Genomic DNA, 21,203 nt, shown 5'->3' with positions numbered 1-21,203 from the left:
AATTTCAAGTGGGAAATGAATACAGAAAACATCTGTTTTCACTTTTATCAAAGCATAAGAGTTGAAACAATGAAGATCTTTCCTTTACGTGCAGGAAGACTTGATAAGCTCCAGTTAATTTAATCCTTTACTTTTCATAATATATGTCTATTTTACTTAATGACTGTGACTTAGATGGCTGCCAGCCAAAACTTCTGCCTTTCTTCACCCAACTGAGGATATGCTTTAAAAATGTAAGGGAACGAATGAACTTACTAACACTTTAAAGAATGGTCTATACTTAGCAGGATTACACTGAATTTTGGTGTCTATTTTATAAAAGAATTTTGTGCAGCTGAATAAGAACTAGAATATTTTCTTGATTAGCTATAATTTGAATAGTTTGGAGATGTATGCTTTTGATAACAGTTTAGTTTCCAAAACTGTATAATTAAAATGGTATATGTTATGTGATAATAGTTCAAGCACTGGATAATTTCCAGAGACAAATCAGAGTATTCATTCCATGAACTTTGAATCTCTGAACAGCTCAGGCCCTCTATACAAAATAAGCAGTTTGAGAGTGATAATTTGCATGGTTATAAACACCATACCATATTTCTGTTTTTTTTCCAGTCCAAGAAAAAAAAACCTACCAATGCATTTCATGGGAATTCCACTGTTTCATTAAAAATAAAATGCTAATATTCATTTTGATGCCCATTTAACTAGTTTACTAAATGGGTTAGAATGTAAGCTTTTTTTGTTAGAGTTCTGTTATCTTTAGTAGTGAAACATCCATATTAACAGAACTATATAACTAATCAAACAGTATGCCTGCTACAACATGAGATTATAATATAATTGCAATAAGCAAGTTCAACAGGAAATATATCAGTATTAAGTAAAAAAAAACTACAAGCAAAGCAAAGGAACAGCCAACCATAACTTCATAAATAATATGTTTTGGATTTACTCTTTCTCAGAAAACACACATACGGTAAAAATGAATTGGAAATAAATTTTACATTTTCCCCCCAGTTTGTGCAATTTATTTACTTGCTAAATTATTAAGAACAAAATGTTTGACTGTATTTTGATTAGTAAGCTTTGATATTAATCAGTGTAAATATCACTTTGGTTTACACTCTGGAATTTTCTGTTGGGGTCATTTATTCACTTATACTATTGTAACAAATTATGGGGGAAAAGCATTAAAAAGTGAATTTATTTAAATGCAATAATCAAAGCTATGGAATGATTTCCATGCTATCAACCAAACATATAGACTATTAAAATAGTCAGATTTGATGATGATCAAAGATTTATTTTTCGTATAGCAGCTGATTGTCCAAATCAAGAATCTTTAGATATCAGTCATGAAGTAGATTAAAAAAATGATTAGCCAGAAGATATCCATTTATTAATGAATAGATTCTTCTGGAATTTCAAGCTTGATTTTGGTGCTTTTGTTTTATTTGTTAATTTAGTACTCTGGCCATTATAATAGCTAATACACATCTACTCAATGTAAGGAATGAAACATCAAGGTATAATATTCCAGTTTCTTCTTAACCTCAGCAGCTTGAATACGGGTGGACTTCAACTCCCAGAATTCCCCTGCAAACTAGCAGAATAATTCCTAGAAGTCCCTCACCAGCTAGCAAAATATCACACATCTACTCAGTGAAGGAAATCAGAGATCAAGATACAGTATTCTAGTGTTCAGCAGCTTGAACATGGGTGAACTTCAGCTCCTAGACTTCCCCCGCCAGCTATCTAGGCTGGCAGGGGAATTCTGGGAGCTGAAGTCCACCCATCTTCAAGCTGCAGAACTTGAAAAATGCTGCAGTATTCCAAATGTGAAAGAATGCAGCTCAAAAGTTATCCTACTGTGAAATTCTGTGAATATTTATTTTGTTTTGATTAATCGTTGAGTTCACTGCCAGTGTTTTTATTTTCAGTACAGAATATGATCAAAGATCTATGAAGGAATATCAGCAAAATAAATGACCTTCTCCTATACTTTATGCATACAGGTCAAATGTAATTTAAAACTTATATAATTTTGCCAGTTGTAGTTATCAGCCCTCCATAAATGCTGGGATTATATTTGTCTGGAGAAAAATTCCAGGTTAGGAATAATTTCTGTAAAACCTCTATAGCTACAGTGTTGGAAGGCTACATCCATTTTGTTACTTCAAATATCACTACAATTACAGCTTGAAAACATGAGGTAAAATTTCACATTGTTATGATAGAATGAGGCTTTTGGCTAGTTAGTGGGAAAATTGCCAGGAAATTGATGGTCAGAACTCAATATTGATCTTACTTGTGATCATGTTGACCAAGTTCAAGACAATTGATGTCTATCTAGCTTTTTCTGCCTATGATAATTTCCCTACTAGTGCCTTCAAACTATTCATGATGTGCAACAAAATAAAATATTGTTTGGTTTTTTTGTTAAAAATTATCAATGATCCATAGAAAGGAAATTTGAAGAATTGTTTAAAAAATGTTGCTTATGATTTTCCCGTCTCTTTATAAAATTATTTCCAGATCATCTCACATGGTTGCTGTCTATTCAAATATGTAGCGGCGATTATTCCCAACTATCCTAGATGCAATTTTTGAGAGTTATGGTTCTAACATATCTGAAATATGCCAGGTCAAGGTGTGGCATTGTATTCTTTAATGCTAAACAGTCAATACGGTATACACTGCAGTCCATGTACTGGCTATATGAAGGCCATTTGATTAGATATAGTGAATAAAAACAATGCACTTGGCCCTAAAAAGTATATATAGATACTATAAACCGAGATCATACATTCTTTCTCACATACTTTACGTTAACATATGCACAGAATCTTATGAGTTATAACTGTTAAATTATATTTCATACATTTTAAAGTTATGCATTACATACCAAAAGGTAAATATATTTATTTCTTCTACGTTTTAAACAACATCTATTTTGAACATGAATTTTGCAGGGTTTGGTTTCCTATTGATGTTTTGTCTTGCTATATTTATGGATCTTGCTATATTTATGTATTCATTCACAGAATTTTGGGATATGTAAATTCTGTAATCAGCATGGAATACCATTCTTATTGAGAATAATCAGGGCTTTTTTTTCTCATAGAACGCTCAGAACGGAGTTCCAGCACCTTTTTTGGATGGAACCTTGTAGGATAGGCAATGCGGGTTGTATGACATGTGTGAGTTCCGGCACCTTTTTCTTTTACAAAAAAAGCACTGAGAATAATAATTCTGATTATTATACAGTATACTGTAGATTTTCTACCATATCACAAGCCAGTCTTAAAACAATAGATCACAGTCTTTCAAGCAAATATTTAAAAAATATATGTGAGAAATTTTTTTAAAAATTAAGTTGATACTTAATGATTTTTAGTAAATACTTAATGTCTCATAGTAATGGTACTTGTTCTGTGTAGCTCACACTTAATTTTTCTCTGCGGTAATGATGATGGTGATGCCATAGAAACTTTTAGTCAATTATACATTATACATTTAAGAAAACAAACCAGATATTGTAAGATAGATGTTGTTGTTAGTTGCGAAGTCATGTTTGACCCATTGCAACCCCTTGGACAATGTTCCTCCAGGCCTTCCTGTCCTCTACCATCTTCTACATAGTAGTAGGACTCAAACTGCCATAGTACAGATTTCTCTTGCGTCTTTTAAGCCACTGAGCTACTGCACCTAACCCATGAAAATACATTGCAGAAAACTAACCATATGAATCACAGTAGCCGGATTTTTGCACTTTAGGAATGGCTATAATGAATGATTAGTCAATGCCTTTACCTGACTATCAAGCAGAAGTTGTGAGCCCAGAGCACTTCTAAGTCACAATCTGCTTCCTCAGAGATGATTTCATGTGATATAGAATTGTGATGATGAAATAATAATTTTATCTTGTCTGGATTCAACATTATTAATGTGACACCCAGATAATTTATATGATAACGTTCTTTTCATATGTAAGGCCTTTATTATAACATGGGGAAAAATCCTTTGTTCATTAGTAGGCCTGAGTAAAATAGAAGTTAGATTTTTTTTTTCATTTTTAAAGGCAAAATACATTAAAGAATCTTGTAAAATACAAAGCCAGTCAAGCCTTAGATCAGGGGTGTCAAACTCAATTTCATTGAGGGCCGCATCGGCATTGAGGTTGCCCTCAAGGGGCCGGGTGGGTATGGCCAGGGTGGGCGTGGCCTACTGGGTGGGCATGGCTAGAGTGCGTATGGCTTACTGGGTGGGCGTGGCCAGCTCTACATCGTTCGCCTCAAGGGTGCATGGGGACCTGGGCAGGAGTGGGGACAGATCTGAGTGTCTCTGGCAGGAGGAGGATCTCTGGGCCAGGGCCAAGGCAGTGGGGGCCGTTCCCTCACTGTTTCCAGGATGGCTTCGCAGGCCGCATGAAACCACTTCGCAGGCCGGATCCGGCCCCCGGGCCTTGTGTTTGACATGTCTGCCTTAGATTATGCCCTGGAGTTATACTAATCAATGCTGTGCAAAGCTTTATTGTAGAACTGTATTCTGTCTGTATTGTATTTTTCCTTGATGAAAAATAAGACATTATTGAACTAAAACATAGACCTGAAGTGCAAGTAGATACAATTTAACTATCCTCTCTATTTTAATTATAAACACAAGTCCACATTGTGTTTTCATTTTTGAGTAAGAATTTTTCAGATATGATTTCACAGAAGGAATAAAATGTTTCCAGACAGTCTGAATATTCCCTTTGAGGTCCAAGAAATATTTTGGCCAATATAAAGCCAATCGGCTGTCTCCAGTATGCTTAGTGGAAACATTTTATACATAGTTTACTGTGATATTACCGATTACTATTTTTCTTGATGCAAAGCATACTTGAAACGGTTTTGAAAAGACTACTGGAGAAAAATATTTTACTTCCTTTATTTAGAATCCAATTTTTACCTAGTACAGACTTCACAGCAGAATTGGAGAATGATAAATGGGAGACAATTAGTCTTAAAATAAATGTGGCATAGTTTTATTTATTATTTCATTTTTATGAAGTCCTGGGCCTGGGTGGTTGAATTTTGGAATACCTTGGTATCCAGCTTTTGCTGGCAGATGAAGCTATATAGAGAATAAAACCACATCCATAAAAAAGTGATGGACAAATATGCCAACGTGATTTGTATATCTGAAACCTGGCAACAGAACAACAAGGGAGCCCTGTTGGAAATTTGCCCATCCAGATTTTAGGTACTTTGGCCATCATAACCCCAAGGCTGGAAGTAAGCTGCAGCCATAATCATGACAGACGTAAAAAGCTGCACACCAAGAAATGATTAATTGTAACTGCCGAGTAGAGGAACATCACAAACCCCTGGAAGATATCTTGGATATGCAGTTGAAGTTTCCAGGTTTCTTCATTCAGGTGACTTCAACATCTATTCCTGAGGGAAGATTCCAGTGCAACTTATGAATTAGTGGCATCCACAGTGATGATGGACTTATCACATGTGTTTGTGGCCCCAGAACACGAGTGGGGACACACTTGACCCTGTCTTTAATAGCAAGCAGATCAGATAATTGGACATAGTCCTCTTCCTTTTCCATGGCCAGATCATGGATATACCTCTATCTCCACATGGATCAAACTCCTTATAGCTCCTATAATCTCAAAATCAGTAAAAGGAGAATAAATAGTATATGCATATGCTCTTGAAAAAACATTAGGGGGCCCTTCATACACATGTTTGTATCTGTTATCAGCTGTTTCTACCTCATTATCCATGGATACCTGAAATTTACAAGTTACACATCTCAAATAGTATAATTTTTCTTATGTATTTTGTGACAGTGATAATTCAGGAGCTTGAGGTTTTCTCCAATAACATGTATTTGGAGTCCTCTAATAGATTCACAGGCAGTCTTGTCAATGAACCCAGTAATGTTCTAGACATGTTGACAATTCCTACAAAAACCTTAAAACCTGCCTAAGTTAATTTCCTTCTCCCTTCTTTTCACTGATTTCTTTTCTCACCCTTCTTCCCAATTCCTATGTTTAGGAATTGTGTATGCGTTATTTAATGCCACCCATCCTCTAGATGATGATGATGATGATAACAATAACAACAACAAAACAAGAACAAGAACAAGAACAAGAAGAACAAGAACAAGAACAAGAACAACAACAACAACAATAACAATAACAATAATAATAATAATAATAATAATAATAATAATAATAATAATAATAATAATAATAATAATAATGTTGATGATGGAATGGACCTTGGAGGTCATGTAGTTCAACCCCCTGCTCAGACAGGAAACCCTATACCATTTCAGACAAATGGCTGTCCAGTCTCTTCTTAAAAACCTCCAGTGTTCGAGCATTCACAGCTTCTGGAGGCAGGCTGTTCCACTGATTAATTGTTCTAATTGTCAGGAAATTTCTCCTTACTTCTAAGTTGCTTTTCTCTTTGGTTAGTTTCCATCCATTGCTTCTTATCTTGCCTTCAGGTGCTTTGAAGAATAGCTTGACTACATCTTCTTTGTGGTAACCCCTGAGATGTTGGAACACTGCTATCATGTCACACCTCATCCTTCTCTTCATTAAACTAGACATACCCAATTCCATCAATTGTTCCTTATATGTTTTAGCCTCCAGTCCCCTAATAATCTTTGTTGCTCTTCTCTGTATTCTTTCTAAAGTCTCAACATCTGTTTTACATCATGGTGACCAAAACTGGATGCAGTATTCCAAATGTGGCCTTACCAAGGCATTGTAAAGTGGTATCAACACTACATGTAATCCTGATTCTATCCCTCAATCCAGCCATCCATTAAACATCATCATGCATCCAGAATGCAACAGATCTTCCCAAGTCCTACCATTCCCCCAGATGCCTGTGAAAGCTGCAGAGGAAGGAAGGACTCCTGGAGCCATTGGTCCCCACGTGAAGCCTCAGAAGAAATTAGGAAGACTATGGGGGGGGGGGAGGTTGGAAACTCATTGTAAGGTTTTCTTTCTTGCTCCATTTGTGTTGTAATTAAGCACCTAAAAGCAGAACAAGAAGCAATGGATGGAAAGTAATTAAAGAGAGGACCAGCCTAAGGATAAATTTTATGATAGTTAGAACAATTTAATTTTTTAATTTAATTTAATAATATTTCTATACCGCCCTTCTCCCTGAGGACTCAGGGCGGTTCACAGGGCAAGAATAAATTAATTAATCAATGGAACAATTTGTCTGCAGAAGTTGTGAGTAGTCCGACACTGGAGGTTTTTAAGAAGAGATTGGACAAACATTTGTAGGAAATGGAATAGGGTTTCCTGCTTGAGCTGAGGGGGTTGAATTAGAAGACCTCCAAGGTTGCTTCCAATTCTGTTATTTTGTTATTCTGTTATATGTTGGGAAGTAACATTGATTGAGGCCTGCATTTTAGTATTTGGGGGTTGGCAAGAGAGAAGACAATTGTATGACTGTCTTAAAATGATTTAGAAGGATGAGGAAATGGAAACAGAGCCATATAAACATATAAAAAAGCAGCTTTCCCTGACAGAACCATTCAGTAAAATTTGAATGAACCTCTTAACTTTCTGGTTTCCTGTTACCCACATTCATATAAATGAATTAGCTATTGCTTCCAAACCTCCAGGTCTAATAACACATATCTCTCTCCCCCCCCCCTCTTTCTCTCTTAAGCTGATAGCATTCACACCTGGATGCAGCCTGAGGGGATGGAGAATGCTGCAAGTCTAAACAGAATCACAAATCCACTCATTTTATACAAGGAAGGCAAGAATCCAGGGAAAAGCCATCTACTCATTTGACAGTTGGCTCTCAGTCCTTCTCCTATGTGTTGTGAAGCAAACAACACTGGGCTCTTTTTTTTTTCTAAAACAGGAATTATGGGTAACTTTAAATGCCAATTATCATAGTTGTCCTCCCTGGGACATGCAAAGTACAGGTTTTGCAGTTCGGAGTGTTATATTACAATATATTAATCAGAAATGTATGGTATATATCATATCTAATTTTTAAAAAAAGAAATTAAAGTGTGATATTTATATTGCTGGGGCCATGTTAGAACTTGGTTCATGCAAATATCCATTGTGCACTTTCACTTATTTAAAATTGTCATTGTGACACATTTGTGATCAAACATGAGATGTATCATTCTAGAAATACATTCAGTAGATTTTACCTTAAGTAAAGGATATAGGATTGCAATCTCAAACAGTTTATAAACACCTACTGGATTACTTCATTGCAATTATAGATATAAAGATACTTGCAAGAAAATATATTATTTAGCATTTACTCTCCAGTGTAATTCTATATCATGCCAAAGTTTACATGTCTTCCACTTCTTTCATTTTATATTTTTTTTAAAAAAAATTCTGAATAAGTTTCTTTCTCTGATAGAAAATTCAAAGCTGGAAAACAATGCTCCAAAGCTAGAAAATCCTCAAATTAAGTACATAGTTGGGCATAGTAAAGGGGGAAAAAGACATTCATTATTCTTGCTAATCTGTAAAAGTATTTAGGAAGTTGAACACATGAAAAAGAAATAAAGGAAAAGGGAAAAAATGGGGGCTGATAAAGTTTCTGGCTACAATACAGGAGACATATCATTACCATATGATGTACTGTGGGTGTCAGCAGCCTGGAGTCTTTTCATTGAGGAAAACATTGCTTTTTAACTGTGCTATGGAATAGAAGAAGCAGGAGGGGTTCCTACCAAGTGACAGTCTTGCCTCACTCAACTACCCCTCCTCCTTTCCACACCTGCAGGATCTTCTGCCTGGCTCTTTTCGGTTAATTGCCTTTCAGCTCCAAGAGTGCCTGCTGCAAATCCCTGGATGAAAAGGTATGGTTTTCATTAATAATTGTTCTGAATGTATTTTCACTTTTAAAAAGCAAAATCTTTCTGAGAGTGTAAGAAAAGTTCTTAGTTGTGGGGGGAAATGTTGTATATGTAACATTTGAAAATATTATTGAGAACATAACCATATTTTATGTTTTTGGAAGATTTTTTTATTTTTATTTTTAAAAGTCTTGGCATGCTTCTTAAGGCATTTTGCAGCAGTGGATTTTCTTGCATTGTGGAGTTTGGAGTGGGTGATATTGTAAGACGAAAGAACTGTGAGATTTCATGTTTCTACTTGAAAAACTGGAATGTTTTTCTTCCCAATGACTATTTTTAAATTAAAGGGGGAATCCTTTCTTCATAGGATCAAAGACCCTTCTAAACATTCTAAAGCTGTATATTTTGTATGTTTGTAGTGATTAGATATTTTAGACAGAGAAATTCTCAGCTTCAAAGTACTAAAGACAAACAAACAGAGCTGTACAGTGGTAAAAGAAAAGAACTGTAAAAGCAGATACTCAGCTTGTCTGAAAATTGATATTCGTGTTTCTCTAAAACTTTGACTGCATCCTGCAGAATACCATATTCAATTCACCAGTTTGCAATACCTAATAAGTTTTGGGTACCTAAAATCCATTTACAGCTTTATCAAAGGATGATTATCAAAGGATAAATCTGAAGTAAAACAGAGCTATAGTTTCCTCATGTCTAAAAGCAAGAAAAAATATTGTCTTCCACCAGTCAGTTAAGTTAAATATTTATTCCAAGGATTGTGGTTACAACTGATTCAACTTTCAGGAAGAGATCTAAAATACTGGACAAAAATACCACAACAAAATACAATATGGAATTAAAGTACCCCCCTACCTCTGTGCTCAGTGCAATGTAATGTATTGTTTCGAACTATAAGGTTTCCCATATATATATATATATATCTTGAGGAATTCAGAGACTTTGTGTGTTTCTTCATAACCATGCATGTTTATTCTGAATTTCCTATTCAAATTTATGCAGAAGAATATCTCATTAGGCTCATGGGACTCACTCCCATTATGGAGAACTTGATGAAAAATCCTACAGTTACTAAATAATACAGCAGGATAAGGCCCATTGTTAAGGGAAGAATGACCTTGTTTATTTGCTAGATTATTAAAATGCTTTTAAAGACATTTCAGTAAAGGTTTGTCTTCAAAATAAAAGTTTTATTGCTGATCTTTATTGTGGGTATTTAAAATGCAAGATGTGTGCTTGTGACACTACATTTTGGTTGTGATTTAAATGTAATAATTATCTACCAATAATCAAAATTAGTTAATATTTAATTGAAAACAATTCTTTAATTGTTTTCTAATCCAAAACACCCATTTTCATAGTGTTATGATACTTCATTACTATTAGAAAATTAAAAATCATCATAATATGAATTAGTCTGTATGCCATGACTAATTTGAAGACCTAAATAGCAATTTTAGTAAATATTTTAATTTTTAATGCCATAGAGAATGTGTTCACCTGATATTCTTTTGAAATTGAAAAATATAGTTATTCACTACATATTAATGAATCAGTTATTTAGGTCTTCAAAGTAGTCATGGCATACAGACTAATTCATATTATGATGATTTTTAATTTTCTAATAGTAATAAAGCAATTGGCTGGAATTTCTGGACACTTTAGTCTAAATTAACTACATAGCTTTGGGATGAGGTAGTTAGCACTAGTGTTAGGACTGAACAGGGAGATCTGGGTGCAAGTTTTATCCCATAATGCAATTTAAGAGGTGACTTTGGGACATTTTCCTCTCCTGCTTTTCTTCCACAAGATGATTATGGGAACAAAAAGTAGTGTATGCATATGTGAGGGAATCATGAGGATAATCCAATATTTCACAAAGGAGAATCCATTTGTACAATGGGATTTTTTCTTCTTCTCCATTCTGTGCCTGCATTCTCTGTAGCCTTTTAATTGCTCTCTTATCCCAAGTCTTGAATAATTTTCACTTATGGAAAACCTGATTGACTTCATTTTCTATTTTGTACAAGGATTTCTCTGAAAATATAATTCTATAAGTTATTTCCATTCTAATTTCCCTGCAATTAAGTAGATCACCCAGTAAATTACTATTTCAATAAAATGACCTGATGTTTTCTGGTATAAGGTATAGTTTTCTTATCATTTTGGTAAATAGCAAGGTCTCATGCCACAAATGTTATTTATAAAGAGCAAGCAAGTAAAGAACATTTTTTTCCTTTTCACAATGTCAGTGTTCATGTGGGAAATAAATGTCAAACGTTTGCCTCATGAAACATATGCTGATAAATGTTTACTGACAGTAATTTGGATCAATAAGAGGGGAAAATTCATGTCACAGTGATAACATCTAAATTAGATCTGAAGAAACAACAAAAGACAACATATTTATCTGAATAAATATACTTTTGGTTCTAAAAATCATTAAGAACAGTGAGCGTTTGTGTTCATTTCATTTGTTCATTAAACAATGAAATGTGGCTTCACTTTTTAATATTCTAGCATTAATATAAATCTTTTCTGTGATTTGGCTTTTGTTTGCTTTTGCTCTTGTATATAATTTAAGTAATTATACAAAAGGATTTTTATATAAATTCCTATTTATAGAAATCCTTTCAGCTCCTCCCATTTCTTCTTGCATCATTCACCCTGGAAGACCTGAATCTTCAATTAAATCTCATTTGCCTAATTACTAATTTAAGTTCCATACCATTTTATCAGTGTAAAGCTCATTTGCACTATTATGATAACTTAAGGTTTTTTCTCCCTTTAAAATGAGGCATAAAGTTCATTTTAAGCAATTAAAGCTTCGTTTCACAGGGTATTACTACCTGATAACTTTGTTGATTGTCAAAACCAATCAATCAATCTCATTCACTTGAATCCCACTCAGAATAATCATCCAAATGTAAAATGTAGGAACAAAATATTTCAGTCCAGTTTCTATAGACTAGGAACCAGAGTTGGAAAGTTTGTATGACTTTTATCGATCATTATTGTACAGAGTTCCAGTAAAGGCATCTGTTTTTAATAAAATGGAAGTCAGGTCACTGATATATACAACTGTCTGTCTCTATGTTGCTTTTTGTAACTCTGGGTTACCAGGGTTCTCTGTTTCTTGTGAAAATACAACTGGTCACTGTATTGACATATGGATAGATAAACAAATATGCCCACATTTTCTTTTCATTCTATTCATTTAAAGGGAAAAAATTCAATGCTAAAATATTTTAAAATAATTCAACAAAGGACGTCTAAAACTTCTTTAAAATCCAAACTCCACCTGAAAACTATATAATATAAGATAAATAACAATATCATGCAATAACAGAAGGACCAGAAATACCAGAACTGGAGGTACTTGGGTGGAGTCAGAAAGTGTCAAATAACACAAGATACATCATGCTGCTGTAATACAAGCCCTGCCCCCTTAGTATATGCATTATGGCATCACACAAATGTATGAAATAGGTACAGTTTGGGTTGTAACAATACAATGATCTATTGTCAGTTTGACAAAAGCACTGGATCTTTTGGATACATTTGACCAGACATCTAGACAATGGCATCAGAATACTGTGACACCAGAAGCTTCTTAAATTATAAATGTGTAAAAGATACCCAAATTATGTTTCCATGTTGTACACCTTTGCTTTGACTTCTAGATTCATTCCTGCTCTGCTGAATAGATGAACTAAATCATGAAACTGGCTATCCTCTTTCTTCTATTCCTGCCACTTTGCTTGGCCAAACCATTTTATCAAAGAGGCTTGTTTGATTTTATGCTTGAAGATGAAGCAGGATCTGGAACGCCTGAACCTACAGTATATCCTCGTATGCCTATGTGCCCATTTCGTTGTCAATGCCACCTCCGGGTTGTACAGTGTTCCGATTTAGGTAAGTTGAATGAAATGTTATCTCATAAAATGCTTGGGTTGATTTAAATGAGTTTGACTATTCTGTGGCAATAACACTGTGTTCAATGTGTTGAATTTCCTCTAAGTAAATTGAAATATGTGATGTTATGTTGAATAATCTTATTAACATGTAGAAAAATAAGGCCTTGGTTTCCATTTCCTTTCCATTCATTTTATCCTGTCTTTTATTCTTATCATATGATAGAACAAAAGGGATATAATTAAATAAAGGGGAAGTGATCATGGGGACTTCATATAATTCATCAGTTTAACTCCATTTTATTCATTTAGCATTAAATAGCATCTATTTTGTCCTGTTTCTACCTGTGCTGGAGATGTGTCTTTTTAAGATTGGCTGACACAGAAGGAAAACAATTCATTCCAATGTATCCATAATAAATAGTCAGAACATAAATGAAAAATATTGAATATAAAGACTATTATGCTTTAAAATTTTCCTAATTACCTTCAAATATAATAAGATCCAAGTATAATGAAAATAGCTTTTTAATATGAAATATCTCCAGATATTTATAGCAATTTTGTAATATTATTTTATCTACAAATATAGAAGCACCACAGAGGATAAAATAATAGGGGTTAACATTTCCAACGCATGCCTATATCTGATACTTAATCTCCTGAGTTGTTTTCTGTCTTCAGTTCTTCTCTTCATTTTCAGATCTTTGTTCCAGTTCCATACTGTTTCCAATACGTAATGCACATTAATTATGTTTTATTATTTCTTCCCTTAATAGTTCATTTTTCAGAGGCATTAGCTATTTAGTAGAAATATAGCCATATAGAAATCACGTTACTGTTAGAAAAATAAATATTTGTATTCATTGGTCATTCTTAACTATTAGGATGCCAACAAATTGAAATTTATCTTTATATCATTCACTTGCCTGAAAAGAAGTGCCATCATGGCCTATTAATTCATTTCCAAAACAAGTTGCATGTCAAATATTGATGCCATAAATTTGAAACCCTGCTATATTTCATATATAATGGCAGTGATGACAAAGTAAACCATGAACTGAAAACTCTTTAAAGTTTTTTTTCTACATCACGAAATTTTGGTTTAGTATTTGTTCTTAAGTGATAAAGAGTACATTGAAAAATAAAATATGAGCGTTAAGCAAGATTCTTAGTCCTAAATCTTAAAGGGAATTTCAAGTTTTCTTAAATTTCCTACTGGAATTTAAAATCATAAGAATTATAAAGAAGTTTAAACAGTAGCATGTATTGATTTTGGATATAACTTTTAGAATATCCTGATAGTATAAGCATATACAATGTTTTTGACAAAACCTGAATCAGACCATTCATCCAAAACCTTTTAAAAGATTTTTTAATAAATGTTTGGAAAAAAGATTGTATATTAATTGTTATCCATATTCATCTGCACTGAATTATTTCCTGAATTATGGTATATTTTCTTCAGTTTTGAAAATACCTGTGTAGAGGCAGTTAAGATGCTTCTTTTGCTAATCAAAAGCTTAGCATGGGAAAAAAAATAAGAGAAATATATTTAAGTTTAAAATCCTGTGATACTTTTATGAACTTCTAAAGGGTGTATCTATTTTGTATTCATGGTTGACTTTTTCTTAAACAATATAGTTATGTTTTTAAAATGAAATGGTTGGAATAACTACAAATGATGCTATGGAATTTTGAGTATAGTTTTATTTCAATCCAGTGTTCCATTTACATATATTTATAGAATTCCAAAGATAAATACTGTCCTTACTGTAAAAGAGGAAATTGTTAGGTTGCCTGCTAGGTAGTTGTGCTGCCACAAGTAAGTTCTAAAGGATACAGCAGAGCTCCACAGATTGTTCAAATGTCATGTCAAAGATTCTGATTATATCCCAATTCATAAACATATTTTATAACTCCAACAAATGATATGCATTCCTCATATACCTAAGTATATGTTGCTTTATTCCAAATTACTTGGCTGATAGGAAATCTTTCCATCCCTTCCCATCCCTTCTTGCCAAATGAGCAAACTATTGCTTTGCAATCAGCAGTAGAAGTCCCCAGACTCCAACTGAATTAATGTTGCTATGTTGTAACAAGGCTAATTGCTGCTCTGCAGATTTTCCCTTTTCTAATGGGCAAGAGTAGAAGATGATATTATTGCCAAACATCAAAAAAAATGAGTACCACTTCTTCTATAAGCTTAAATTGTGCTTGAATTAACCAATTAGCTAGTAAAATATTCTTTAATTGCATGTTAATTGTTTGGAAAGATTGTTTAATTGCATGTTTGGACAAATTTGGTAGTCAGTGATAGTACTGATTTAACTGTATAACAATTTGGGTGGAGATTGAATTTCATAACTGATCTTAATGAAACACACATACACATTCACACAAACACAGATATATTTACTAGATGACCTCCAAGCTCCCTTCCAACTTCTTCTTCATATATATATATATATATATATATATATATATATATATATATATATATATATATATATATATATATATATATATATATATATATATATATATATATGTGTATATATATGTGTGTATATATATGTGTATATATATATATATATATATATATATATATATATATATATATATATATATATATATATATATATATATATATATATATGAAGAAGAAGTTGGAAGGGAGCTTGGAGGTCATCTAGTCCAATCCCCTGCTCAGGCAGGAAACCCTATACCATTTCAGACAAATGGCTGTCCAGTCTCTTCTTAAAAACTTCCAGTGTTGGAGCATTCACCACTTCTGGAGGCAGGTTGTTCCACTGGTTAATTGTTCTAACTGTCAGGAAGTTTCTCCTTAGTTCTAGGTTGCTTCCCTCCTTGACTAGTTTCCATCCATTGCTTCTTGTCCTGCTTTCAGGTGCTTTGGAGAATAGCTTGACTCCCTCTTCTTTGTGGTAGCCCCTGAGATATTGGAACACTGCTATCATGTCTCCCCTCACCCTTCTCTTCATTAAACTACACATACCCAATTCCAGCAACCGTTCCCTATATGTTTTAGCCTCCAGTCCCCCAATCATCTTTGTTGCTCTTCTCTGTACTCTTTCTAGAGTCTCGACATCTGTTTTACATCGTGGTGACAAAAACTGGATGCAGTATTCCAGGTGTGGCCTTACCAAGGCAATGTAAAGTGGTATTAGTACTTCACGCGATCTTGATTCTATCCCTCTGTTAATGCAGCCTAGCACTGTGTTGGCTTTTTTGGCAGCTGCAGCACACTGCTGGCTCATATTTAAGTGATTGTCCACTAGGACTCTGAGATCTCTCTCACAGTTGCTACTATTGAGCAAGGTACCACCTATACTACCTATACTATATATACACATACATTTTCCAATTCTTTATTGCACCCACAATATCAAACTTTATTAAATCCACAACTATAATTCCGTTCAAACAAAGTCATATTGATTCACTGATTCTAGGGGCACAATGGTTCAGCAGTTAAAAGATGCAGAGTATGTCAGCTGGACAACTGACAGCCTGGGTTTGAGACCTGAGCACTGCACAATAGGGTGTGTTCCCGTTACATGCCCCAGCTCCTGCCCACCTAGCAGTTAAAAAGCATGCAAATGCGAGTAGATACCACTGAAGCTACCACTTCAGTGGGAAGGTAACAGGGTTCCGTGCAGCTCAATGTATAGTCATGCTGGCCCCATGACCACGGAGGTGTGTTCAGACAATGCTCACTCCCTCTGCTAAGAAACAGAGATGAGCACCTCCCCTTGAGTCAGACACAATTGGAAACCTTTACCTTTACCTTTACCTTGATTCTATGGCTCATATTCTTATATTTTGAGTGACTTATTTTCAAGAATCTGATCTAATCAGTACATTACTTGTGAGTTAAATTGGTTAGCTGAATTTAGGTGACACCAGAAACATAGTCATTTTGCAGTTCACCACTCATCTTGCTTTATTAAAAGGCATCCCTTACAATACAAATTCTTGAGGAATCTAATCACTTGTATGGTTCCTTTGGCATAATGTATAATTTATTTTTATTCTCTGTTTTCCATTATGTTGGCTTCCCAGTCTTCTCTGATGTAGGCCCTCTGAGCAACATGATACATATATTTATTAGAGGATAAACAATTTCATAGCTGAATTCTTTGAGAACTATCAGATGGATACCATCTGGAGTGAATCTAGTGCTCTGTTTGTTTTCAGTATTTCAGAAAAAAAGCTAAATAGTCATATTTAAACCCTACTTAAAACCTCTCTGGAAAACTTCCTTTAGTCTTCTTTAATCTTTATAGCTGATTTTCTCCAGCTGATGTATTCAAATGTTTAAACTATCTAAACTTAAAATTTTTAATTTTAATATCTTCTTAATATTCTGCTTTGTGTCCGTAGCTATTTTCTTCTAGGTTTTTTGTGCAAATATCTGTTTATTTTTGTTACCATTTGCAAACAAATCCCTTTTTCTAATACTTCCTTTACCACATGGCCTACTGACCATATTGAGAGTCCTTTGGACTTGATATTAATTTCTTGATCTTCTAAGTTTCTGTTATTGTGATTTTAAATAATCTTTTAAATAACCATTAAATTCTGGAGATATTTGAGATTCATGATTATTCTTCCAACTTCTGTGTTACCAGTTCCTTCATTTTTCATTAATCATGTGTCAAAAGTCAGCTTATAATACATGAAATACATCCAACCTTAAGAAGCCATATGGCAATGATTGATTTTTTGTAACATTCCTCCATTTTTTATTCACACATGACTCAGTCTTTTATTCACACATGACATATATCTATCTATGTCTATGTCTATATATCTATATCTATACATCTATATCTAGCTCTATAGTTGATAGAGATAGAGATAGAGATACAGTAGTGGCCAAAATTGTAGAAACCTTTTGGGAAAAGTGTACAGTAGAAATGCCACCTTTGGTTAAGTTACAGCCAATTTTTCTTCAAATTTCTTTATAACTGTAGCCTTGTTCACTTAATAATACTATTTTACATCGCTTTCTGGGCAACCATTCAACTCTTTGCACCCTTACTTTCATTTTATTATGTTTTACAAGCTCACTAAATGAAAGAACACAAAAAAATCCAAACAACTTGATAGCGATCACATAACACACTGACAAATCTCTCAGCTTCAGTACATAACTTAATCCTACTGTGATCTGATTGGCTCATTTCCAAAACAAGATGACACTTGATTGGCTCTCTAAACACTCATGCTCATTGGCTACAATCAGATGTAGGAAAGCTACCTGATATGTACCTAAGTAAGTTGTGCCTTTTCTGATTATTTGGCTGTAGCTTTTCATAGAATACAGTATAGATAATTGAACAAACCTTGTTGCATTACATTTTTGATTAAGTTATCTTTCCATTGATATATAATTTTATGGTACTACTCCCCCAAAAAAGTGGTATTATAGGCCATCAAACCTCAAAAATACACTTTTCCCAAAAGGTTTCCACAATTTTGGCCGCAACTGTATAGATATAGATAGAATATACAGCATCAAATAAGACACTCAGAACAAAGCTCCCAGTAGCAGATCATAGCAGGTTCCAGGTCTATTACATGATTGAGTTATCTGTACACAAATGTGAATCCTGGAAAAAGAAAAGATGGAATAATGCAAAAGAAATTGCTACATAGATGATGTACTTGATATAGTTAACTTATGACATAAATCGATTTAACTGTGTTTAGTGCCTAGAAGGGAGACATCTGGAAATTCATTCACGCCACTACTTTGATGAGGGGGAAAAAAGAGATATAAATCTACTAAAATAAAGTTAAACTGATGAACAACAAGTTAAGTCACTTCAGCTGTCTTTTTACTATGTGTTATTCTATTACAAAACAATATTAAAAACCTTATTTTTATATTCCATAGTTGTGTGGTCCTATTTTTTTGTTATGCAATAATAACACGGCACCCAGGAACACTTGCCACAAAAATATACAATAGGTCATTTAGATTGTTGGTAAAGCAAGATTGTATGAAATAGTTTTAATTCCATGTAAACTGTATTTGAAAATGGCTGAAGCAATCTGCCTGATGGTATTCAAGCATTCGCAGCTAAGTAGAAATACATTCTTCACATAACACATAGACATGTATGCTTATATTCACATACACATACACAGACGCATGCAACCTGAATATAGTCTTAGTTACAAAGAAATAAAATAAAATTCATGTAGTTTAATCAAGAAATATTTTAGTTTTTATTAATCCAATAAAGTGAGCATTTACTGTACATTGTGATCAGTCATGTGAGCATATTAATCCTTTTTGAAATATATTTTGGAATTGTGATCATTACAGAAATAATTTCACAGTTTAGTTTAGTAGAAGGATACATATCCAATTAAACAACTGCTTGATCTGCCCATACTGATTGCATACAATTTACTCTCTTCAGATATTTGACAAGTAAATGAACTCAAACAAGACCTTTCTTCAAACATTTGGTATTGAGAAAGTTTCCAAGTCTGGCCTCAGATTGTTGTACAGAATTATAGTTTAGTTCCAACTGACCATAATTAGAACATGGAATTTTCAAAACAACTGAATGCACTTAAATTGTAACCTAAATTTGTATTTATTTTACATACATACATGCATGCATCACTAGTTTGTAATGGTGAAAAATGGAAAAGTGATGGACATCTGAGAATATTAATGAAATTGGGAATCTTGATTAGGATTGGCTTCTTAATACTTTCACATTAATATGAATATCATTTAAACTGTATGTGCTTTCAGAAATTCCTCATTGATAAAGAAGAGAAAGGATCACAATGATTTATATTGCAAATTGAATATGAAAATTTTTCATAAGTTTTAGATAAGATCTAGGTTATATTTGTTTGCAGTAGTTGTGGTTAAATGGACAGTCTAAAATATAATTAACTTCTTTCAGATATCTTTATTCACTTGCCTGTAATAATCTTTTCCCTCCCTTATAGGTTTGAAGGAAGTTCCGAAAGATCTTCCCCCAGATACTACTCTACTCGACTTACAGAACAATAAAATAACTGAAGTAAAGGATGGAGATTTCAAAAATCTGAAGGATCTTCATGTAAGTTGGAGTGAAACACACTATGTTATTAATATTAAAGGGAGAATGTACAAAGATTCCACCTTCAACCCTATTTTCCATCTAAATATGGCACTTGGCATGTCCTTCTTTCAAGGTAATGAAGACCTAGGGCTTTGGATCAGCAGAAAAGAACAAAAAGCAGTGATCAAGAGAGAGTTAGGAAGAAAATACTCTAGGCCAATCTCCTGGACAATCTTAGGGACCATTTTAGACCATTAGGGTATGTGTTTGTGTGTGTGTGTGTGTGTGTGTGAGAGAGAGAGAGAGAGAGAGAGAGAGAGAGAGAGAGAGAGAGAGAGAGAGAGAGAGAGAGACAGACAGACAGACAGACAGACAGACAGAGACAGAGAGACAGAGAGAAACAGAGAGACAGAGACAGAGGCACAGAGATTTACACTTGCCACTGAAAACACTAATATTTAATGTTTGATAATAAGATAATTCTTAAATCTAAGGAGTCTCTTGGAATGTGCATCTAGGAATTCAGGATAGCTAAAGTTTCTAGAAAATGGTCATTCTCCAAAAAATGAGCTTTTTTGTTTCCATGTCTAAACTATTTAACATCTACATAAAGCAGTCAATTGAGGTTTATCTGGAGCTTAAGAGTGTCACACCATCAATACACTGATGACAGGATTTCTCTTTCCCATGAAATCCCTGAGTAGAAGATGAAGTGTTTAATCAGTGTTTGCCAGTAATAATGGACTTGGTAAAGCCAATGCACCTTAATCCTGTACACGCATCACAGAAGTACTGCTAACAGATGATTTTATATCACCTTATAGGTCAGCTTTGGATAAGTATTTACTCTAAGAATTCATGTTTACGTGCATGGCTCCAAGGCAACATACTGTAGCATCAAATGTACATAGACACTATAAATGTTCAAGAGGAAAACACTCCTGTTTATATCCTCTATGTCTTTAAGAAACCCTGAAAAAGGACAGGGAGAACCTCTTCATTTCCCTTCCCTTCAAAATCACTTATTCACAATTAATATATGGAATTCATTACCACAAATATGTTAATAGCCATTAGTATCAGTGGTGGGATTCAGCCAGTTCGCACCACTTTGGCAGAACCGGTAGCTAATTTTTTGATGCCCAGGCCCAGAATGGACTTCCAGAAGCAGCATCCACACAGAAAACTGGTTGTTCACATATTTGAATCCCACCACTGATTAGTATGCATACATGGATTTAAGAGAAAATTAGATAGATTCATTGAGGTTCCAAGCTATTAGTCTTGAAGATTTAATTTCCTG

The 21,203-nt window shown here is 33.9% G+C and overlaps 1 protein-coding gene across 1 annotated transcript in view; it reads left to right on the top strand.

The window, feature by feature from the left end:
* Nucleotides 1-8,711: 8,711 nt before the first annotated feature.
* The window catches only part of DCN (decorin), a 28,320-nt gene continuing 15,828 nt past the window's right edge, over nucleotides 8,712-21,203 (top strand). The window contains exons 1-3 of the mRNA XM_083365821.1: nucleotides 8,712-8,871; nucleotides 12,567-12,798; nucleotides 19,806-19,918. Coding sequence (XP_083221947.1) covers nucleotides 12,603-12,798; nucleotides 19,806-19,918 — 309 coding nt within the window. The 5' untranslated portion in view covers nucleotides 8,712-8,871; nucleotides 12,567-12,602. The remainder of the gene's footprint in view (nucleotides 8,872-12,566; nucleotides 12,799-19,805; nucleotides 19,919-21,203) is intronic.

The sequence above is a fragment of the Vipera ursinii genome (genome assembly GCF_947247035.1).
Source record: "Vipera ursinii genome assembly, chromosome: 6".
Classification (NCBI taxonomy): domain Eukaryota; kingdom Metazoa; phylum Chordata; class Lepidosauria; order Squamata; family Viperidae; genus Vipera; species Vipera ursinii.
The sequence above is the reverse complement of the archived record's forward strand: the minus strand, read 5'-3'. Positions and strand labels throughout refer to the sequence as shown.